Source organism: Barbus barbus (assembly GCF_936440315.1).
Source record: "Barbus barbus genome assembly, chromosome: 15".
Classification (NCBI taxonomy): domain Eukaryota; kingdom Metazoa; phylum Chordata; class Actinopteri; order Cypriniformes; family Cyprinidae; genus Barbus; species Barbus barbus.
The window spans coordinates 25,967,309-25,992,084 of record NC_136743.1 but is presented as its reverse complement, the minus strand read 5'-3'; the positions used below and the strand labels follow the sequence as shown (position 1 = coordinate 25,992,084).

Here is a 24,776-nt window from a genome sequence, read left to right as displayed (position 1 = left end):
GAAAAAGACACAAATCAAATCTGTGGACAGAAAGAAGACAACTATTGAAATTAATCAGCTCTTGGCTCCCTCTGGTTCTTCCAAAATGATGAATAAAGCCCAAGACTGTGTGGGCACCAGTGATCACATTAGCAACTCAATGGGTAACGGATCTGAGTGTCATGAATTGGGCACGTTTTGTTCACACGGTCAGCAGAAGATGAATGTTCACCAGCCCTTTAGGCTCCTAATGCAAGTAACAATGTTCAATAATGTTTCTAATGGGGTGTTTATACTTGTCCATAGCGTGCAAACATTTTGGTTTAAAATCTTATTGGAAATAATAGAACAAAAGCCACCAAGTTAGGAATGATCTAGTTGCGTGAAATCCTGCAGATCTCACCACAACTTGATCACAAGTCCACAAAGGAAAATGTGAAATGCTAGCGTGCTAATGTTTTGCTAATGTTACGATTAGGTGCTCAAAAGGTCCTTTTCTCCGGCATTCCAGCCCTGGGCCTCAGGATAAACAAAGTCAAAGATTTGCAAAGTGTAACTGGAGATGTACACCGAGTTGTTAGGGAGTGCTTTCCAAGAGAGATAAACATTTGCCTCAGTTTAGGTCCTTATTTGTCTCTCTCAGGAGTTTTCGATGAAAAAAAGTGTGATGCTTTGCGAGATGAATGATGTTCTCTCATCTGATTAAACTGATTACCCAAACACAACAATGTCTAAGAACACAGTGTCCATCAGGTTCATAACTTTTATCTCCTGTGTAAGATTTGTTTCAATGTAGAAACGTGGCATTTTTCTACTTAAAACATGGTGAAACTTCAATGCTGGGAAAGTTACATTGAAACTTTAGCTTTCCGAGCTAAAAGCTACATAGAAACACTAGCTCCATTTAAGCTTATCTTTAAAAAAATGTAGTGTTTAGCTTCAATACAAACTACTAATTCAAAATAACAAACTATATTGGAGCTATTTAATGAGATAATATTTCAATGAATAATTGAAATGAAAATTGTTTGTGGCACAAAACAGTTTGGGCTTTTGAATTAAAGAACAATTAGGGTGATTTATACAGATACATTTACATTAAACACACTAACAAAACATAAACTGTACGACTGAGTTGAAAACAGTAATGAATAGTATTTAACTAAATATTTCTGCATATCTCTTTTGTGATATCTATTCATATAGGCCTACATGAACAGTCTGAAAGAAGAGTGAATTGACAACACAAACAACACAGTCTCATGACAATTCGTAACTGCTTTACGTTTTGTAAATTCTTTTGAATTCATACTCTTTTGTACATTTTCGTACAATTTACTTTTTACAATTTAAATTTACAATTTACAGAAAGTTAGGTTTAGGGGTTCAGGCTTATTCATTTTTGTTTTTCAAATAGTACGTTTTCAAATCATACAAAATTGCAATTTCGTGAAATGAAGTAAATATGAAAAAGAGAATGAGAAACAAGTTTAGCATAACATGTTACGTTTTTGTACTGATGAACCGAAATGCCATTTTTTTTATGAAACACTAAAAATTAAAGCTTTTATTTAGCTGAAAACCAAAAAACGAAAATAAAGTTTAATTTAATAATCAATGGATCGATTTTATGTAATAATCCACACTCTAAACCAGCTTGTATACAAATATTTAAATTGGACATTAGGCAATTTTAATACCAACGTCCTAATGATAATGATGCTTCTACTCCAGGTCTTTGGTTAAGTATAAACAGTGAAAACGTGCCATCAGAGAGACACTTATGATACATCACTATTTCGGTCACTGAAAATTTATTGCCATGACAGCATTTTCTCACACTGTGCGATTGTTGGAAAAAGCAGTTTGTTGAATAAAAAATCTATGGTGCTTTTAAACAACTGAGCAAGTGTTATGTGTATTGTTAAGTTTGCTACTCCTCAGTACTGAAGCCTACATACTCATGCGCAACAGAGGAGGAAGCTTTACAGCTGGTTTAATAAAGTCAACACAGTATCACTTTCTGCAAGTAAAGCTAATAATGCATTTAAAGTACATTCTTTGAAATAAAATACATGGCTCTTTCTGTGGATATTTTGCATCTGGCTTGGTTCAAACATGTGTCTTTCTTCCCAGTTCTATTAAATCCGCCCTTTCTAGCTCCCTCGGCCCTCCCCGGAGGCCACTATAGCATCTGGGTTTGGAGTAACGCAATGACTGACCCCATACAAGGAACTTCCTGAAATGTCAGAAGGGCATTTTTTTTATTTTTCTCTGTTTTATTGCCATCCACTTTTTCAAATGGTAGTGGTGGTGTTTTTGTGTGGATGTGTGTCTCTGTTTGTTCCATCTTCTTCCTGTGCGTTACTCAAGTCCCTGATCTGGAACACCCCCACATCTCCACAGTTTTGAGTCTGTATCCCACTCATTGCATTCATTGGAGCCAATCTCAGTTGGAATCCAAATTGAGCTTCAAAGACCCAGAATACATTATTGTCATCCACACCCTGTGAATCCTTCATTGTGTTGCGATGGTATCTTTGTTTACATTGTACCATATGTAGCGGAAATACACCTCCTCTGCTGAGCCTCAAACAATTCTGTCCTCGCAGGAGAGGGAAGTGTGGGCTAATGCACAGGAAGAGCTGAGGAAAAGCTTTATTTTCCTCATTAAAACAGATAGTGGTCCTGAGCGGTTTAAACTGCTCTTTAAACTTAAAGCATTGAGCTCTAGATTCAAGATGGATGTTTCAGAGACATCAAAATTACTTTACAAAAACATCTGCCTTTATCCTTGTGAGAAAAAAAACATATGTTCTCTTTCGCACTATCAATCTTCCAGAAAAAGCTTTCAGCCAAAGTGGGGATAAACTTGATGCTATACAGTAACTCATTAGGAACTCTAGGGAGAAATGGGACAAATAATCACCTAATTTAATGTTATCTAAATTAATGGGGTTTGCAATATTGCATTTCAATTTAATATGATTATTTAACTTTAAAAAAAAATCTAAATGTATTTTATTATATTAATATGTTTTATATTTTAAAAATGAATGCATTTTATGATTAAATATTATATTGCCATGAAGTTTTACACCTTCGTGTGATTAATTGCAATTGGTTTTATTAATTAATTGGAATATCAAGGAAATTAATAAAAACCTATTTATAAGTCTAATTATAATACCTAGTAAGTAAATAAGTATATTGCAAAAGTATAGATGCTGCAAAAAAGAAAAGGTTCTTTGAAAAAAGATGTTTTGATTTAATATAATAGGTGCGTAGTTCCAAGGAATAAATAATGACTAATTTAATTGCATAGAAAATCGTTTAGCATTGCTGTTTCCTTATAACTGTGGTTTTATTTTCTTGTAACTCAATTACATGACTTAAATAGATAATTTCATTCCAGGTAATGATACTGTATTTTATGAGGGAAAATGATCTCTTCCCCTTTGTCTATTTTATGTTGTCTTGGAAATGGTTTTAGTAGAAATTATTTCTATCTATTTAGTCTATAGGTGCATTCAGTAGTTTAAAAGGTTTTATATTAAGAAATTAATTGTGTGTTTGTAAAGAGTCATAGAAAGGGCGTACACTCACATAAGATGAAGAACGTACTCATAATCATTTTCTATAAAAATTGTTTTAATTATGCATAGTGCAGATTACCGCTCAGTGTATTTTGCATTGCAGAAATGCTGTGACCTGCAATATTTCACTGAACGTCAGAAATAATTATCAGGTTACTGTAGGCCATAGGTTACTGTTTCATATGCTAGTAGCGTAGTGTTGTTTGTTGATGCTAAGAGCAAAAATTAAAATAGACACAATTATTATTGATTTTTCCAACAAAGCGTTTTTTTTTTCTTTCTTGTATAATTGTCGTTTTTTTTTCTTATCTCTTTTAATTTGCTAAGAAATCTAATACACTGCTGCTCAGTAACCAATCATTTGTATTTGTTTTGCTATATTTACCTAATCACAATTTTAGGATTTATACCACAAACACTTTTTTAAAAAATGTTATCACAGAATAAGGCATAAAATATATTTTATTGTTCCTATACTGTAATAAATGCTATGTCAATTAACACTGCATTATTTGTATGTTTTATTTATTTATTACCTGGAGATGATTGGAAAAACACACATAAAACAGACATTGTCTATTGTTGACATTGTTTATTGTCTTCACGTTTCATCAGTTAAAATGTTTGTGCTTTTTATTTAGCTCAGCTACAGCAATAGCTGGATGGCTTTGTCCATATTAGGGATTTCCTGGTACATTATAAGTTATTATTTCTATGAGACCGTTTTGGACTTTCTGCATGAGAGCACCCTTTGGGTATGAATGAAACATACACTGCTTGAGAGCGTTGAGCGCTCCATAATGTTCACATCGCTTCATTTTGGATACACAAAAAATGTCAGGTCATGCATAGACTATTTTGTGTCTTTGAATTTAAATCTAGATTTATTCACACTGGCCCTTGAAAACCTCTACATGAGCATGCTTGCCCAGAAAAAAGTGTGGGGGATGAATTTCCGTTTTATTAAAAGTGGGGGTGGAGGGCATATTCTACGCCCATGTTAAGAGTGAAGGAGGATAGAATCTCAAAGCAGGAACTAACTGGTCATGGTAACCACCCAAACCTTTTTTCAAGCCTTTTCCGAATAATTTTGTAGTAACATGCTAAAGAATTCAAATACGTTCACACCCTCTTGAAGAAAGAGCATGTAAAATGCTTGACCAGACAGTAAATAATTTTTTCTTTTGTATTTTGCAGCAAGTTTTACATGACTCAGGTTCTTGGTGTTAAACCTGTAGTGTGAGTGCATGGGAACACACATAATGAGTTCAGCACACCTACAGCCAGCAGCAATAAGAAACACTCACACAGTTACGTCATATCTGGAGAAGAACAGTGTACTTACTGAATTTGAGCCAGACTAGGTACTGCCACACCTTACCTTTACTGTCATGGCACTGGGCCAGAAGGATTGCCAGAAGGAATCGAGCCAGCTCAAGCTTTAACGATGAAACAAGTGACATTAGGTACCTCTGGCCATGATTTCTTCATCACATTCTACAATATCATCTGTATGAACGGAAACATTGTACTATCTCAGGACGTCATATGTTTTGTGCAACAGCCAGTGAAATCAACCTGTCATCTGCTTCAGAAAACCTTCATTCAGCCTGTGACCGATGCAGGAAATGAGTTACTCCATATCGGCCGTCCTAGATAACACCGTTAAGGCTCTGTTTATGAATTTATCTTGTCCAGTGTGTAGGCGGTAGGCTGATGGCTTTACTCTGGGCTATGAAACACACTTTTATTGCAGTAAGAGTAAAGGAGAGCACAGGGAACCTGTTTCTCATCCTCAGTTTTTCCTACTAAGCTGTTCCTCATAACAGAAGCACTGTTCTTCAGAACTACTTAGTACTTTTGGCCAGTTGCTTTAACTGTTGGGCACAAATGAGTATTTACATCAAAACTCCCTCTGGAAAACATTTCCACAGTATATAAGGCATACAATTAAGTTTACATGTGATGTTTTATTTGAGTGCTGTGACAGGAGTTTTCAAATATAAGCCCTTCTGAGGAAACCCTTCCTAAAATAAAATGGCTATAGGCTATATATTTGCACGTATAAAGACCCACATGTAATGATGGTGGAATTTAGTACATTTAAAATATAATGTAATATCAAATAACTCACTACAGTACCGATCAAATGTATTCGTTTACCACTTTTTGCAATAAATATCATTCTTGTACAGTTAACTTTGACAGCCCTAAAAGTAAATAATAATAAAAATATACCAATTTCCACAGATTACCTAGAATCCTCTTGAGGCCCACTGGAAGGACCTCAACCGCAGTTTGTAAACTACTGCTCTGAGATATACCACGAGTTCAACATTCACTTTGCAAATACTGTATACTGTAGATCCTTCTAAACAAGTTTGTATTTGCAACATGTCTTCACTTCCAACTCGTCACACATGGACGCTTGGTCAGGACCCCTTGGAGTCACTTTTTACCAATTTTATTTTTAAGGGTACACCATTACTTCTTGTACGATCCAGATGCATTTAATTCTTTGCATGCAATTGTAAAAGTAATAATTATATATACAGTGGGGGAAAAAATTATTTGATCCCCTGCTGATTTTGTACGTTTTCCCACTGGCAAATAAATGATCAGTCTATAATTTTAATGGTAGGTTTATTTGAACAGTGAGAAACAGAATAACAACGAAAAAATTCAGAAAAGTTATAAACATATTTATTGTCTATACAATTCAAATTTGGACCCCACTGATTTTCACTGTATGTACAATCACAGTTAAAACATTCAAAATATCCACTTTTGTGTTCTGCAAAAGAAAGAATGACATGAGGTTGAGTAAATGACAGTTTTCATATTTGGGTAAACTCTCACTTTAATGCCTTTTTAAGCACCTTTTTGAGACTTCTGTCGCTCTCTTGTTTACAAGCTTAAGCTTTTCCTTCAAGACCAGACACGTTAAAGAATGTGACCCAACAACCTCACGGCAGCGAGTATTGCCCCTACTCCATGTCAACACCTCAACAAAGCTACAATACTATGAGTTTTGCTGAGGAGACTTGGAGGAGTGAATTCTGCAATTGTGTTGTACAGTTCATGCATTCAGTGTTTATAGAGAGAGACGCTTGTGTGACTATAAAGCTCCATTCTTCAAGACCTGGTCTCCTTGTCTCAAGCTGGCTCCTCTAAACTGTCAACATACATTTTGAAATGGGAGTTTAGTTTATCTTAAAACTAGAAACAACTTTGACCTGAGACTGGTTGAGTTGGTTGGCCTCACTGTTATCTAAGCCTATTAAAGATCTGAATTGCCACCCACACAACAATGCGTTCTTCCACTGACTAGTGCAGTGGTTCTCAACGTGTTCAGGACCCAGAGTAGACCTTGAGGTGATCAACACAGCACCAAAAACCTCACAGGCCCAACAGCATGCTAAATTATTATATTGGTGTCTAAACGTCTCTTAAGTTCCGATGGCACCCAAATAATTCACCATACAAAAAACATTGTGGTCAGCACAAACCATATTTATACTAGTTGCAAGTGACCCCATATTTAATGTGGTTTGACTTGCATTAAATCTTGATATGGCTCAGTGAGACTGTCAAATCGCAAAGATTGAGAATGACTCAAATAAATAGATGCACTGTGTGTTTCAGAGTGAGGCGCAGCACTGTGCTCTTTTACACATGAGCAGCTCATAAGATAGACATGAAATAACATAAAAAATAAAAACAGCTAGCTGCCAAAGCTACACTGATGTACTAAATCAACTACAACTAGAACTGAGAGAACAAGAAACTATAACAAGAAGCCCACAATGACCCATGAATACATAATTGTTGATTCATTGTTTTGTCTTTGCGTTGAAGTTATTTTGTCTGTCATATGTGTCTTCAAATCAGTGCTCACCCTTTGCATCTGATCAATTGAAGTCACTTTTGAAATGACTGGATCTGACTTCTATTACACAGTAACTTAATTATTACATAGACAATAATGTAATTATTCACAATTTTACAGTTTGATGCATCTATTAGTGGAAACTGCTAAGATGTTTGTCTCATTGGGGATATCTTGTGGTGCAAAATAGGAGTTGTTGATGACTAAACCTTACCGTTTTAGTGGCTTTAATTCTATTTTTGCCTTTTAGTCAGAATCTTAATGGCCTCTGCAGCAATATAGAACAGACTGAGTAAATGAAGTAGTAGTTTTTTGAGTGTGTGAGAAAGCCATTCAGAGGAGTTCTCTGCCATGAGCACTATTTATCTTGGTTCACCACAGAGTCTTTCCGTTGCCGCTCAGAGCACTTAAAACAAACGCCCACCTACACTACATTCTGACTGGTTCATTAGCTGCCAAAGACACCTACATGCCTCAGATTGGCTCTGACTCCAGCAGCCTCATTTGATTTATTACAATCATTTTAGCCTTCTATTTGTGCGTAATAAAGATTTTGAAATTGCTTGGCCAGAGCCTAGACCTTTGGGTTGATCTGACAATTGCAGTCTGCAGACGCTCTCCATGTAATTTGTATAATTGGAACAAATTTGCATTGCAAAATGGGCTAAAATTCCACAAATGTGACTCGAGACTGTAATTGTTGCTAAACTGTGTACAAAGCTTTGATTCATTGATTTGAATACAAATGTACAATACAATTTTATTATTTTTAAATAAAGTCTCTTAGTGCATTTATTTGATCCAAATACAATAAAAATATTATGAAATATTAATACAATTTCAAATAACAGATTTCTATTGAAATATATTTTAAAATGTGATTTATTCCTGCCATTACTTTCATTTTAATAAAATTTCATTTTAATTAATGCCATTAGTCCAGTGTCACATGATCCTTCAGAAATCATTTTAATATGCTGATTTTGTGCTCAAAAAACACTGAGACATTGAAACAAGATTTTTTCTGAGAATGTTTTCTGTTTTTTTTTTTATAAAGATATTTTCTATATTTTAAGAATTTAAGGATTCTCTGGTGAATAGAGAGTAGAAAAGAACAGTATTCATTTTCAACAGAAATCCTTAATGAAAGTCTTTAATGTCAATGCATCCTTGCTGAAGAAAAGAAGGAAAGAATGGTTTACTTTCCCATGTCTTACTTTAATATTGAATGAATAAACATTATTTCAATGTGTTCAAAAGTATATTCCAAGGTATTTTGGTTGGAGGTTTAGCAGCTAAATAATTGCAAAAATAATGAAAACTTAATCACCACCAGATAACAATTTTTCTTCTGTTGGTTTTGCTGGTATTGTACTTTTTCCCATAAAGTCCTCAGATGGATTTAACTGGGTTTCTTTCTCTCTGTCTGTTTAAGTGTGTCAGGGAGCGAACAACAAACTGGCTCTTCTGGGAACAGTGGATGACCATTATCAGATTCTGGTAAAAATGTACAGCAACTGCACCGTCGTTCTGGAAAACCTGGAAATCACATATATGACAGAAAAACACGACTTGTCCTTTCTCAGGGTACAATATATCCTTTTTCAAACACTATGTTCAGTGCTATTTTGTTGTTACCTTAGTGTTTGGTTGTATTGTAAGTCATTGGTACACCATATTTTTAGCATGTTGCTACTTCCAGTTTATATTTCCTGACAGATTTTTTAATCTGAATTGAACCTACATATTATTCCAGACAACTGTTTATATAGTTACAGTGTTGTAGGCTTAGTGAGTTTTGTGTTTAATGTTATTTTGTGTTGTTGTTCCTGATTTTTAGAGCATCCAAGAAGTTGGTGGCTATGTTCTTATTGGGATCAACACAGCTCCCAGAATCCCCCTTGAGAATCTGCGCATCATCCGTGGCCACTCTCTTTATGACGACAAATATGCTTTAGCTGTCCTCCTGAACTACAACAACAGCATCGGACAAGGCGTGAACCAGTTGCCACTGACTAGCTTAACTGGTATGTAGTTATATAAAACTGTTCTTTGTTTGTATGTTTCCTGCTAAATGGGAATAACAAAAGCTCCTAAATTACCTATTTATGTCTTTCGCACATTTGTTTTGTAGAGGGAATAATGTTCATTAATTCTCATGCCCAGCTCTGGAAATTATATCTGGAAAATATTAGTAAACCTGTATTTCAAATGTGAAGTTTGTCATACGTGAAAGCATTGTTCAAACACTGTTTTACTTTCCTAGAAATACTGAAGGGTGGAATCAAATTTTCCAGTAACAATCATTTATGTAACGTGGAGACCATTCAGTGGACTGACATTCTGAACATGAAGAGCCAGCCTAAAATCAGAGAGCCGGAACCAAGCTCTGCAGAACACTGTATGCCCCTCAGGAGTTTGTTTTTATACATGTATATTAAATGGTACTAATTAATTTTGCATTTTGAATAGGAATGCTTTACTTTACCTCCCACAGGTCAGAAGTGCGACCAGAGCTGTTACAATGGTTCCTGTTGGGGCCCTGGTCCCCAAAACTGCCAAAAAAGTAAGTGGTCTTGAACTACTCAAGTGACTGAATCCAATTTTTTTCCCTACCTTTTTAAATCTTACTGAATTGGTGAAAACATAATATTTAGAGGTGTTTCATAAAGATATAATGAAAACAAAACATTGAAAACCTTTCAAAAGTTAGTGGCTGGAAACACAGTACACTACTGTTCAAAATATTAGGGCTCAAATGCTGAATTTTACACCAAAGCTGAATTTATTTAATTAAACATATAATAAAAACAGTAATAATGTGATGTATTATTGCTACTTAAAATAACTGTTTTCTGTTTTCAGATATTTAAAAATTGTATTTATTCCCGTGATGGCAAAGGTGAATTTTTAGCAGCCTTTACTCCAGGCTTTAGTGTCACTTTCAGAAATCATTCTAATGTAATGTTTTTGTGCTAAAGAAACATTTTCTTATTATTATCAAAGTTGAAAACTGTTGTTCTGCTTAATGTTTTTATGAATAACATGATACTTTTTTCAGGATTCTTTGATGAATTGCAAGTTCAAAAGAACAGCATTTATTTCATATAGAAATCAGTTTTGATCAGTTTCAAGCTTTTGATCAATTTAGATTTTTTTATTTTTATTAAACCTATAATTTTGAATGGTAGTGTACTATAAACAAACATTTAAAAAAAAATTGTGGCATTCACACATGAAATGCTGCATCAAGTTTGATATGTAACCCTAGGTTAACGTAAACCTGGGTTAACTTTTTTTTCATATTTCATACTGTTTATATTTAACCCTGGGTTATTAATCCATAGTTCCACTGCAAAATGCACTGGAGTACCAATTTGGGATTTCTGCTTTATGAGTAGTTTTTAATGCGCCTCTTTAGTTTATTTAGTTGATCCCTGGCTTATATTTCACAACTGCTGAAAAAGCACTACTTGACCCCCAGAGGAATGTTTTGAAAACTCTTCAGAAGAATATTGAATTGTTGTTGCTGTGCTCAACTCAAACACAGACAGTACTGTCAGGATCTGTGAGTTTCTTCTCTCTCTGTATCTAGTGACTAAGGTGATCTGTGCGGAGCAGTGTTCAGGGAGGTGTAAGGGGCCCAAACCCATTGACTGCTGTAATGAACATTGTGCTGCTGGCTGCACTGGACCCAAACCCACCGACTGCCTGGTGAGAACCGCACATATACAGATAAAGATTTGTTTCTTAATAATTCACTTGTTTGCTCATTCATCTATCAATACATACTGAATGCTATATGTAAGCGTAAATACAGTTAGTGATGTCATCCATAGCTGTAGACATAATGTTTGGATATAATTATGAACTGAACTAGTTCAGAGTGAATAATGACAGTAATATGACTGAAAATGTGAGAAATTCACAGCAGCTTGAATGTGTTAAAAACTATAACACTTATATTTATTTTGATTAAATAACAGTACAAGGCATGTCTGCAGTTTTAAAGTGAAACATTCATTACCAATGAAGTGTACAGCTGCAGTCAAAGTAACCTCAAGGGCAATGAAAATAATTTCAGACTAGTGCGCTCATGGGAAATGTTGTTTGTGTGTTCTGTAGGCCTGTAAGGACTTCCAGGATGAGGGGACATGTAAGGACGCATGTCCACGGCTCATGCTCTACGACCCCAACACCCACCAGCTCGCTCCCAACCCTGATGGGAAATACAGTTTTGGGGCAACGTGCATCAATAAATGCCCACGTAAGACCCCTCAAGATGCAATTCTTCATTCTGTCTTCCTGGTTGAACACATAACCACAACCATGTGAATTCAAGCTGTTAGAAGGAAACATCATGACAAATTAAAAGTTTGTCATCATTCACTCACCCTCATGTTATTGCAAACCTTTCGTCATTCTTCTGGTGAACACAAAATAAAGATATTTTAAAGAATTTTGATAACCAAACAGTTGCTGGTAGCGAGTTACTTCCATGGTATTTTTCCATGGCTACTGGTAACTGTTCAGTTACCAACATTTTCAAAATATCTTCTTTTGTGCTCAGCAGAAGAAAGAAATTCATACAGATTTGGAACAACACGAGGGTGAGTGAATAATGACAAAATTTTCATTTTGGGGTGAGCTATCGCTTTAAATCTTGAATTCTTGCATTCTGGAGATTAATGTTTTAGGGGACCAGGGTTAAAATATAAATGACACATTCCAGGCAGAGAGAAATACTCTTCAACTGTTGCTCAACTTTGGTTTCTGAATAACATTTCAGAAAGCAACATAACCATGACAGAATGATTTAATGCGAACATCAGTTTCTGTTGTGTTGTGTTGCTTTGGTTGGTTGTGGTTAAGGACTCTGGTGTGATTGCTGTTTTGGTGATTTTTTTTTCTCAGACAACTATGTCGTGACAGACCATGGGGCATGTGTAAGAACATGCAGCCCTGGCACCTATGAGGTGGAGGAGGTTGGAGTTCGGAAATGTAAGAAGTGTGATGGCCTGTGTCCAAAAGGTACAGTTGAGACTGCTGGTCGGGTATATACTGTTTTGTAAAAACCTTTTCCTTTAAAAAGAATAAAAAAATGTTTGTTTATCTTTTTTTTTTTTTTCCTAGTTGAGAAAACACATTAGTCTTGTTTTAGGTGCATTACAACTTTTATTTTAATAGAATAAAAAAAACATTTAACGTTATAAAAACTGTAATTTATTACAGTGAGTGTCTCTTAGTAGTCTGTCCTACCATAGTATTGCAAATATATATATATATAATGTGTGTACTTTTATGTTTGCATTTGTTTTCAGGATAGTGAAAAGACACAAATTTAGTTTTGCAGAAACATTCATAAATATGATTAATTTAAATTAGTTTTCAAACTAAAGTCATTTAAGGTTTGGACTAAAGGTTTTTTTTATCATTCAGAGCATAAATTCAGTCAAGTGTGTCTAAACCTTTCACTGTTAGCATAAGTGTTGAATTTATTATTGCCTTCATGGCTAATTCTTTACTTAAGAAAGAAGTTGCAGTTAATATTTAATGTTTCCTACCATCACTCTAGTTTGCAATGGGCTGGGAATGGGGTCTCTGGCCACTGTCCTGTCAATCAATGCCAGCAACATTGATTCCTTTGAGAACTGCACAAAAATCAGCGGAGGTGTTGCAATTCTCACCACGACATTTAATGGGTGAGAAAAAAATGTCACACTCTTTGATAAATACGATTTGATTCCACATTGCTTAGTACCCTTCCATCTTGCTTTAAGTCAATTATACTTTGATTATTTTCCATTTTTGAATTATTTAGACTTGTGTGATTGAGCCAAATCTTTTACAATCTCTGATATCCTTTTTATTACTATTATTTATAGTGACCAGCATACTAAAACTCCAGGACTGGACCCGGCTAAGCTCAACGTATTCAAAACTGTAAAAGAAATCACTGGTGAGAATGCTGTGGTTTAATATTGGACATTTGTAATGGTTAAAATGCTGTTTCATGTAGGGGACCTTTAGCCCCTCAGTGTTCGTAAACATTCCTGAAGATCTTCTTCCTCTCGTAACTTGAATTGTAACTCAAAGGCTACCTGGTGATTCAGCAGTGGCCAAAAGACATGCCATCCCTTGGTGCCTTTGAAAACCTTGAGGTCATCCGTGGACGTACAAAAAAGCAGTAAGTCAATAAAAAATATGTCAGCAACCTCAGAGAATTTTGACACATGACGATGAATTGCTATTTCATATATAAAGACACCCCTTGTCTCCCTCCTGCTCCCACAGAGGTGCCTTCAGCTTTGCTGTCACCCAAACTGAAATCACACATTTCGGCCTGCGTTCTCTGAGGGAGATCAGTGACGGTGATGTGGTAATCGCTCAGAATAAGCATCTCTGCTACACCAGCCCTGAACACTGGAAACGCCTCTTCAAATCTGAACACCAGACTGCCAAAATGTTAGGAAATGCTGATGCTGCCAAGTGCGGTAATGAATTATCACAATAACACCTGTCAAATCATTTCAGTTTGGTTAACCCAAAAATGACAATTCTGTTGTAAGTTACTCCCCCTTATGTCATTTCAAACCTGCACAGTATGTGTCTGTTTAGTTTTTTTTCTGTAAAGCACAAAAGGAGAATTTTTAAAAAATCTTCACACAGTCCTTTTCCAAGTCCAGTTCATAGTGACCACACCTGTCAAACTTAAAAAAGCACAGAAAACATCATGGAAGATCCATAAATGTTGTTCACATAACTTATAAACAGCAGCAGAAGTGCAATATTCACTATTAACTAAGAGTTCCCCTTCAGGAACTCGAGCTTCGTCTGAAAACGCTTTGGGAACGCCTTCAGCGTGACCGCGCTCTGAATCACATGTGTAATCAGTCCAATGGAAGGGCGAGTCGTCACGGGTGGGGTGACGTCACGACCAGGAAGCTTAAAAGCACGTGTGGCGGAGCCGGCGTCAGCTCTCTGTCATTCAGCAAGCGCTCCGTGTGTCTGTCAGTCTGATACTTGTTTTGTGAGTCTTATTTAGTTTTGTTTGTCATTCATTCCTCTCAGTACAATCACTATGTCAAAGGCTACACACAAGTCAAAACATAAGGGCGATCACGGATCACGTTTCAAGCTGTGTGTTCCTCCCTGCCCTCGCTACATCACGAGCGGGGATACACACAGTTTGTGCGTGGTCTGCATGGGTGCGAAGCATGTGGAATCGACTCTTGAGGGAGCTGACTGCCCACATTGTGAGTGGTTTCCGCTACACACGCTTCGCTCCCAGAGGGCTCTCTTTGAGAAGGGACCCTTTGCGAGTGCTTCTCACGGTGCTGGCCCTGCTGCTGCCGAGGCAGAGCAGCAGCTGCACTTGTGGGGCTCGCAGGCTGATCTGGCAGAGGGAATGGAGACGGGCGGGGCCCTATCTTCTTCCTCGCCCGCCTCTTCATCCCCGCGTCTGATTACTACGGTAATGTGGGGGGATTGAATGAGCGCAGGTACAGAGCGATGCCACGGGTCGAACAGACGCTCGCGAGCTATCTGTCGCCTGGGGTAGCATCGTCTCTGAAGGCTCCGGCTTTGCCCACCAAACCGCTATGTACTACATCTGCGTTGGTGAGCAAAGGGTATGCGGCAGCAGGTCAGACTGGTGCGTGTCTGCACACAATGTCTGTATTACAGGCGTACCAAGCCAAACTGCTGAAGGAGTTGGACAAGGGCAAGGAGTTCAAGGCAGAAGATATTTCTGAACTCGCGGTCGCTGATTTAGCCCTCCACGCCACCAAGGAGATCGCCCGTGCCATTGGGCGCTCCATGGCAGCTATGGTGGCAGCGGAGAGGCATCTTTGGCTGACCCTCTCAGACATGAGAGATAAAGATCGGGTCTGCCTTCTGGCCTGTTCGGCGATGCCGTCAATGCAGTCGTCGACAGGTACCAGGAGGCCCGTAAACAAGCGGCGGCGTTCCAGCGGTTCCTCCCTCGCCGTTCTTGAACTCTGGAGACCGCTGGGCGGGGGTGGCCTCCTCCACATACTAGCTCCTCATATAGGGACACACAAAAGTAGAGCGTCGTCTCTCATGCGCAGGGGACTGCTAAGCCCAAAACGGACCTGTGAGCCGTCACCCAGGCTAGAGGGTCCTCGGCGAAGAGGTCCTGATGCATGTGGCCCAGGACTTCTGAGGGTGACCCCTACTGGGGTGGAGCGGTGTACACTGCATTACATGGTGCCCGTCTCGCTTCAGTGCTCTCAGGGGATTGGTCTGCCAACCCTGTCGGTGTTCCAGGGCACAGCCATTCTCAGCGAGCATCATTCTCAGTTCTTTCCGCCCGGAGACGTAGCGGAGCTGAGAAACTCGCCACCTCTTCGGAGGTCTCTCCAGCAGTTAGATCGGTCTTCACTTGCCGGTGCGCCGCTTCGAGGCACCGATCTAGCCTCTCCTATTACACCAGAGGTCAGTCTCGAGAGACTGATTCCCTTAGTAGATTACTTGGCAGCGTGGAAACTACTGCCAAATGTATCTCGTTGGGTCCTGCACACGGTAGAGAGAGGCTATCGTATTTAATTCGGCGCTCCGCCGCCGCGATTCAGCAGGGTCATTTCGACTCTGGTCATGGAACAAGAAGTCAATACGCTGTTGAGGAAGGAGGCCATCGAGGTGGTCCCTCCTCACGAAAGAGAGTCCGAATTTCACAGCCGGTACTTCATAGTTCCAAAGAAGGATGGAGGGCTGCGTCCCATCTTAGATCTGCGTCAGCTGAACCACTCAGTCATGCGACTGAAGTTCAAGATGCTCACAATCAAACATGTCGTGTCTCAAATCAGGTCCGAGGACTGGTTTGTCACGATAGATCTAAAAGATGCGTACTTCCATGTTTCCATCCTTCCCACTCACAGGAAGTTCCTGAGGTTTGCTTTCGGGGGCGAAGCTTACCAATATTTGGTTCTTCCTTTTGGCCTAGCACTCTCACCCCGTACCTTCACGAAGTGTGTGGATGTGGCACTGGTCCCACTGCAGCTTCAGGGCATCCGCATACTGAACTATATCGACAATTGGTTGAACCTAGCTCAATCAGAGCAGACGGCAGCTCGACATTGAGATGTCATTCTCGACCACATGAAGGTACTGGGGTTAAGGCTAAACGCCAAGAAAAGTGTGTTTTCTCCATTACAGAAGACCACTTATCTGGGCGTGGTGTGAGATTCGACCACGATGCAGGCACGCCTGTCCCCTGCTCGTATCGAGTCGATCCTCACAGCAGTCAAGAGAGTGAAAGAAGGCCAGTCACTCACTGCCAAGCTGTTTCAGAGACTTCTGGGTCTGATGGCAGCTGCGTCCAATGTAATACCTTTTGGCCTGCTGTACATGAGATCCCTACAGTGGTGGCTCAAGACCAAGGGGTTCTCCCCGAGGGGAAACCCACTCCGCACTTTCAATTTCACGAGACGATGCATACGTGCCTTAGACATGTGGAGGGAACCTTGGTTCTTGTCCCAGGGCCCGGTGCTGGGAGCTCCTTGTCACGTATAACATTAGCGACGGATGCGTCCCACACTGGTTGGGGAGCGGTCATGAGTGGCCACCCTGCCCGTGGTCTGTGGAGTGGCCGCCATTTGACTTGGCATATCAATTGGCTGGAGATGTTGGCCGTGTTTCGAGCACTCAAACACTTCCCCCCAGACCTAAGAGACCACGTCGGTGGTCTCATACATAAACCACCAGGGAGGACTGCGGTCGCGACCCTTGTACAAGCTGGCGCACCAGAACCTTGTGTGGTCCCAGAGCAAACTCCTCTCACTGAGAGCAGTGCACATTCCTGGGCATCTCAATGTGGGAGCAGACGTTCTGTCGAGACAGGGGCCGAGGCCTGGAGAATGGATGCTTCCCCCCCGAGGTGGTGAAGCAGATATGGAGAGTGTTTGGCCAGGCACAGGTGGACCTGTTTGTGACTCAGGAGACAGCGCAATGTCCCGTCTGGTTCTCTCTGACTCCTCCAGCTCCTCTGGGACTGGATGCTATGGTGCAGATTTGGCCGAGGCTTCGTCTGTACGCTTTTCCCACTATCGCTCTGCTCCCAGGAGTTCTGGCGAGAGTGCGCCGGGACGAGGTCAGTCTACTACTGGTAGCGCCGTTCTGGCCGGGCCGAGTATGGTTCTCGGACCTGATTTCTCTACTCGACAGCAATCCATGGGAGATTCCCGTCAGGAGAGATCCACCCTCGACCGGAGCTCTGGAAGTTGTGGGTGTGGCCACTGAGGGGGCACAGCTCATAGCTTCCGGTCTCTCAACCAAGGTTGTCGAGACCATCCTCCAATCCAGAGCTCCCTCTACGAGGAAACTGTACGCTCTGAAGTAGAGACTCTTCACTTCATGGTGCGGAGACCGCCAGTTCGACCCAGTTAACTGCCCGATTAGTACAGTTCTGGAGTTTCTTCAGGCCCGTTTCTCCGCAGGGTTAACCCACTCCACCATTAAAATTTACGTGGCGGCCATTGCGGCCTACCACGCTTCTGTCGGTGGTCAGTCAGTGGGTAGACACCCCCTCGTTTCCTCCGCGGTGCGCTGAGGCTGAGGCTGCCGGTACGTTCACGTGTCCCCACGTGGGACTTGACTGTGGTGCTAGAGGCTCTTTGCAAGGCTCCCTTCGAGCCCATCGAGGAGATTTCTGACAGACTCCTCACTATCAAGACCACCTTCCTTTTGGCTATTTCCTCTCTCAAGAGAGTTGGTGATCTTCAGGCCCTATCAGTGGCCCCTACCTATCTTGACTTTGCGTTTCTCTACCCTCGAGCGGGGTTTGTACCTAAAGTTCCATGCGTTACACCACAGCCCATCGTACTTCAGGCCTTCTGTCCTCCTCCCTTCAGGGAGCCAGACCAGCAGAAACTTAATTGCGAGCACTGGGCACGTACATCCACAGAGCTGCCCTGTGGATAAATGCGGACCAACTGCTTGTGTGCTATGGTCTCCCTAAGAGGGGTCTTCCTGCTATGAAGCAGACCCTCAGTAGGTGGATAGTGGATGCGATTAACTCTTCCTATGAGTCCTTTTAGCTCCCCTCGCCGATGGGAGTCAGAGCACACTCAACCCGAGGTGTGGCGGCCTCCAAGGCCTTCTTAGCATGTGTGTCGATGCAGGACATCTGCAACGCTGCTGGGTGGTCCACGCCCCTCACTTTCATGAGGATCTATGGCCTCGACATGCGAGCCACTCCGGGCTCTTCTGTTCTCTCGTCCTAGTACACACTGGGCAGGGACTTGTCAGTCTGACGGCGTGGGTATCTCATTCCCAAAGCGTTTTCGGACGCAGCTCGAGTTCCTGAAAGGGAAAATCTCAGGTTACGTATGTAACCATGGTTCCCCGAAGGGAACGAGACGCTGCGGCTCGAGGCCACACTTCCGGCATCGCTGCCAGTGCTTGCATCATTCCTAGAAGCTGCTTTTAAGCTTCCTGGTCGTGACGTCACCCCACCCGTGACGCCTCGCCCTTCCATTGGACTGATTGCACATGTGATTCAGAGCGCTGTCACGCTGAAGACGTTCCCAAAGCGTTTTCGGATGCAGCGTCTCGTTCCCTTCGGGGAACCATGGTTACATACGTAACCTGAGTCGTTTTCCCTAATAAACCTCTAATTTATTGCTTACTTATACTTGTTGTAGTAGTTCTGTTTGGGTATTGGGTAGGGTTAATGGATGTAGAATATGATCATGCAGAATAAGACATTAATATGCACTTTGTAAGTAATAAGTAGTGTTGGCCTAGTAACTCAGAAAATGTAATATATTACTCATTACTAGTTACTTTAAAATTACTCATTACTAGTTACTAGTTACCTTTCAAAAGTAATATTTTTACATTACTTATTACTCCCAGCCAACAGTAATTAGTTGCATTACTAGTTACTTTACTTTTCCATCACATCCCAAAAACTTGATAATTGAAAACTTGATAAACTTGATGAATGAATAGTACAACTGGCTCAAACTGATGACAAGCCACATTTTTTTTTAAACAACTGTTATTTAATAAAGCAGATACATAGTAAAATCTGCAACAAGGCTCAAGCAGGTAAAGCCAACCAAACATGTTGGGATTCGCTGTAGATAAAGTCTTAGTACCGCTACACAATTTGCATGTGACATTGATGTTTTTCATTTCATCATTTCACCTTTGTAATATTATTACTCAAATTTTATTAGTAATTAGTTTCACTACTAGTTACCAGGTAGCAAATAATATTTTTACTCTAATGCGTTACTAGTAAGTAGTTACTACCCAACACTGGTAATAAACAGCCAATAAGCAACTAGTTAATATTGTTCCCAAATCTAAAATGTTAACGAAGATTTCAAAATGTATTTTTCTACACTGCGCAGAAAAAAAAACTTACAGGTTTGGTGCACGAGTAAATAGTACCAGAATTATCTCTTTTGGGTGAGCTATTCCTTCAAATACAAGCATCCATTTGTAATGGAATGTTTTAAGCCTGGTTCAGACTACACAATTTGTTTTGTTGGTTACGACAGTCACTGTGTCAGATTACGCCATTTTGACTCCTAAAATCTTGTCGTGTCGTGAACAAGAAACATGTCAGACTACATGTTTCTATCTGAACATTCTTCACTTGCCGTCTTTAACGACGTGCGTGCTGTCATCGATAGCGCGGTACTAGACGGGTGGTGACATGAGCGTAAACAAACAATGACTAGCAAACAGCATGTTCTGCCCTGTCTTGTCATCAGAAGAGCCCAAAAAGAAAGAAAACCTGACAGTGGACACAAATCTGGATTGCATGAAGAGGACTGCACAGAGAACTGAGGTAAAATAGTTTTGAACCGACCGTTTTCACTCTGTCGCGGTAATCCCTCAAGAAAGCATCATAAATGCAGAAGTATTATTGCCATAGCTCCACGAAAATTTCCTCCATTGTAAAATTACACCTAGCAGGACCGATAACGTTGTCTCTTTCGTTTCGGCATGTTTGAAAGCATGTATGAAGGCGCTTCTGTGCTCTTATTGGCCCGTGTCATAGCTGTGATGGAACTCATTAAACATGCTTGACTTTCTGTGTTGTCGTGAAGCGTTGCAGACATGGCATTGGTTGTCATGCACTATGACACACTATACGAGATGAAACGATTGAATCTTGCGTCCTGACGCCCATTGCCGTATATGAATCCCCACAACACCCTACATCAAGCAAATCGTACCAAAATCGGGTTAAAATCATGTAGTCTGAACGAGGCTTTACATGTTTCCTTTTACAGACATTTGACTCTAAAACACATATCTTTCACTTTATTTTGATGGTCCCTTTAAAATATTCTGTTGACTATAACATTGTAACATTGTAACATTACACCTACATATCTATTAACTCTCACTAGAGTGTTAGTAGAGTATTAGTAGACCGGTAGGGTTAGGGTTTAAGTTGTTGACACATTTGCAAGGTTAGAATGTCTGTTGGGACACCATCACAATGAAGAGTTAGCAGATATTAAGTAGGCAGTCTACTACTACTCCAGTGAGAGTTAGTTGACGTGTAGGTGCAAAGTTACTTATAGTCAACAGAGTGCTCAAAATGGACCATCGAAATAAAGTGTTACCCATATATTTTGTGTTGATATCTTATCTGAATACATTTTACAGCAAATCAGAACAGCATGTGTGATGAGTTGTGCACAAATGATGGCTGCTGGGGTCCTGGTGCCACTATGTGCTTCACTTGTAAGCATTACACCCGTAAAAAACACTGTGTGGCTTCCTGCAACCTGCTGGCTGGGTGAGTGAGAGCTCTATTATGCCTTCTCAGTTTATCCATGTTTAAACGCTAAACAACAGCTCTACAACAGGCCATGTCTCTGAATGCAAACATTTAAATCCTTATCTTAAATGTGTTTATTTTTATTAAACCACCTAGTTTATTTTGTGATCATGGCCAGCTGACTACACATTATCCCTGACTTTTTTGGCCTACTTTGAAAGAAACATAGAATTAGGGCATGGAAACTTCTGAAAAAGTGCCCTAACTATTTTTTTATTTTTTTATTGGGCCACACTTGTCCACTTGGACCAATTGTCACTAACTAACTATTAACATTCTACATTAAGGAATTTATAATATAATAAGGCTTTAAGATGTGCTTTATAAGTAATAAGAAACAGCCAATATGCTAGTAATATGTATGCTAATAAGTAACTAGTTAATAGTGAGAATTGGTCCCTAAACTAAAGTGTTACCATTTCTTTGTTCAATTATGATTCCGACTATATTGAACAGAATGGATTTTTTGTCAATACAGTGAGCCACGTGAATATGAGGTCAATAAAACGTGTGTTGAGTGCGACCCTGAATGTCTGCTCATGAATGAAACCCTGACCTGCACCGGCCCTGTAAGTATCAAACCCATTCAACAATACCACATGTTCTGCAGTCAGTAAACAGTGGTTATTCTTATATTTAACAAAGCTGGTGGCAGCACACCGGCCTCTCAAACCAATGTTTTCTGTCCCAGTTGTGTCCTGGAGACACATCATTAAATTCACATCACTTGAAGACTGTAGAAAAGTTGCTTGTTGCCATCTAATTGCCAACTTTTGTCCAGGGACCCGACAAATGTACAGTTTGTGCAAACTACAAAGATGGGCCGCACTGTGTAACACGCTGCCCACAAGGCATACCGGGAGAGAAGGATGTACTCATTTGGAAATATGCTGATGCGATGCGAGTGTGCCAGTCCTGTCATGAGAACTGTACCCAGGGGTGAGAGAGGCATCGTATATGATGCTTTAATTTGAATGTAATGACATAAAACGGTCATTTGTGTAATTTAACCAGGTTCATCAGGGATTTCAGAGTGCACTAATTGTGATTGATGGAATTTATGTTTTGCATTGCAGATGTACTGGGCCTGATCTGAAAGACTGCAAAGATTTCAAAGGGTAAGATGAGAATCTGTCCCATAATTCTATGCTGCATACATTCCTTTTCCAGAATATTCTGATAATCATAATGTTTATCCTCATATAGCACCATAGTTTTTGTCGAAAAAGTAATAATGAGGCTGTGAATTATTGCAACTTCTTAGAAAATGGTACCAAATACTGAAGGCTTCGTCACAGTTTGGAATAATGATGCATATGGTAAGAAATAAAGGAAGATATCCTTCTTGAGATTAGTGTGCCTTTCTGCTGAAGTGTAAGAAATCTAGAAACAATCTAGACGATGATGCATCATCCCGTATTATTATTATTATTATTATTATTAATATATAAGTCTTTGAATCATATACAGGCCTATGTTTTATTTAAAGTGGAACTAAAATAGCAAAACACTGTAAATTCACACATGATTCCTTTCAATTGGCCTTATAAGTTATAATAAATAATGAGAACATTTGAATTGTATTCATGGAATAATTGAATATTAACTTCCATAAATGATAATAAATGAATACATTTTTAATAATAAATAAATAATTAATTAAATAAAAAAATAAAAACAACAACATGCCACTGAAAACCTTCTTACTAATTCTAAGAATTCTAAAAATATATAAATAAATAAATACCATTTTTATCCTAGAAATCTAAATTCTGACTAGAAATCCAAAGACATCTAAAACATAAATATTTCTATACATTAATTCATATAATATCCAATGACAAAAAATTCTTTATTTTAAACTGAAAACTCTTCACATGGTATAAATCTAAGTAATATCTAAGAGCATAGCCACTCAGTCAGCTCTGAGATGTAGTGACATCTCAAGAGAGCACCATCTTCCATTGCAGAAAGTTCAACTCAGTAATGCTCCTTTCGTCTGTAGTTCGGGTTTGCCCATGATTGCCGCTGGTGTGGTTGGAGGTCTGCTGGCGTTTGTTATCCTGGGTCTAGGAGTTGCTATTTTTCTGCGCAGACGGCACATCAAGAGGAAGAGAACCTTACGCCGACTCCTGCAAGAAAGAGAGGTCAGATCACAAGACAACCATAATCTGAATATTCTGAGTATCTACTGTTAAACAACCAAACACTTAAAGGAAGCTGAGCTGCCAGAGCTTGGTGAAACCATGTAAGATCAAAGCAGTGAAGCCAGTTTACTGTTGTAGAGTCAACAGTGAATGCTGATGGAAATCAGTCATTGAGACAATAGCTTCCGTGAATACAGACAGATCCGTGTCATCCCATACTCATTCAAAGACAGGATGTTTTTGTGTGTTTCCTGACTCTATTTGTCTCTACAGCTAGTGGAGCCTCTGACCCCCAGTGGCGAAGCCCCCAACCAGGCCTTGCTGCGCATCCTCAAAGAGACGGAGTTCAAGAAGATCAAAGTGCTTGGGTCCGGAGCTTTCGGCACTGTGTATAAGGTGACTGACCTCCATTTAAAGGGACAGTTCACCCAAAAATGAAAATTCTGTCATCATTTAAACACCCTTAAGCCGTTCCAAACCTGTTTGAGTTTCTTTCTACTGTTGAACATAAAAGAAGATTTTGATGAATGTGGGTAACCAAATTTAGCAGTTTTAGTACAGTAAAACTAAGTTTTGTGATGTCCACATGTTTTTGTTGAAGAAATTAGAGAGGCTGTGTCATCTATCACAAAAAAGTGGCCAAAAATGAAAGATTAAGTGGATATTTGAATTAAATGTTTGGTCAATATTAAACAAGGACTTGATCGTCTTGTAAGCTTAACAGCAGCAACTTCCACTTCCTTTGGCTCCCTTTGCAGGCATTTGTAATAATATGTAGGCCTATTGTACATTAATTGATTATTTTGTATTACATTATGTATTTAACAGTGTTATAATGAAACCGATTATTAATTAACCAATCATTATTGCCTCACTGCTACGTGCTTTTCATCTTTCCTCTTTCAATGCCTTCTTAATTTTCTCTACAGCACAATCTCAATTAGTTGTTGATCTGTAGACATAAAGGTTATCTCTTTATCTCAAGATGATTTCAGCTGTGAAAATTCATCGGTTACAAAACACTGAGTGTAACTTTGTTTGCGGCATGAGATATTAAAACAGATATGTGTCCGTTCCTGCAGGGCTTGTGGGTTCCAGAGGGAGAGAGTGTGAAGATCCCTGTCGCTATTAAGGTCTTACGAGAAGCCACGTCTCCCAAAGCGAACAAGGAGATCTTGGATGTGAGTATCAGAGTCTGAATTGTGGTGTTTGTCATGTAACATCAGACCTTATTCACAATTTAAACTGCATGTGACTCAAGGTCTTATTGTCAGTTTGCTGCTTAAAAAATTCATAGACAATTAAAGAGGCTTCAACAAGTTACAAACTAAAGGATA

The 24,776-nt window shown here is 39.5% G+C and overlaps 1 protein-coding gene across 1 annotated transcript in view; it reads left to right on the top strand.

The window, feature by feature from the left end:
* Nucleotides 1–24,776, top strand: part of LOC306880788 (epidermal growth factor receptor-like) — a 63,321-nt gene that overhangs the window by 25,024 nt on the left and 13,521 nt on the right. The window contains exons 2-19 of the mRNA XM_079434553.1: nucleotides 8,900–9,051; nucleotides 9,305–9,491; nucleotides 9,731–9,865; nucleotides 9,962–10,030; nucleotides 11,060–11,178; nucleotides 11,590–11,731; nucleotides 12,379–12,495; nucleotides 13,040–13,166; nucleotides 13,350–13,423; nucleotides 13,561–13,651; nucleotides 13,759–13,958; nucleotides 21,118–21,250; nucleotides 21,771–21,861; nucleotides 22,074–22,231; nucleotides 22,369–22,410; nucleotides 23,298–23,439; nucleotides 23,713–23,835; nucleotides 24,522–24,620. Of these exons, the coding sequence (XP_079290679.1) occupies nucleotides 8,900–9,051; nucleotides 9,305–9,491; nucleotides 9,731–9,865; nucleotides 9,962–10,030; nucleotides 11,060–11,178; nucleotides 11,590–11,731; nucleotides 12,379–12,495; nucleotides 13,040–13,166; nucleotides 13,350–13,423; nucleotides 13,561–13,651; nucleotides 13,759–13,958; nucleotides 21,118–21,250; nucleotides 21,771–21,861; nucleotides 22,074–22,231; nucleotides 22,369–22,410; nucleotides 23,298–23,439; nucleotides 23,713–23,835; nucleotides 24,522–24,620 (2,201 nt within the window). The remainder of the gene's footprint in view (nucleotides 1–8,899; nucleotides 9,052–9,304; nucleotides 9,492–9,730; nucleotides 9,866–9,961; nucleotides 10,031–11,059; nucleotides 11,179–11,589; nucleotides 11,732–12,378; nucleotides 12,496–13,039; nucleotides 13,167–13,349; nucleotides 13,424–13,560; nucleotides 13,652–13,758; nucleotides 13,959–21,117; nucleotides 21,251–21,770; nucleotides 21,862–22,073; nucleotides 22,232–22,368; nucleotides 22,411–23,297; nucleotides 23,440–23,712; nucleotides 23,836–24,521; nucleotides 24,621–24,776) is intronic.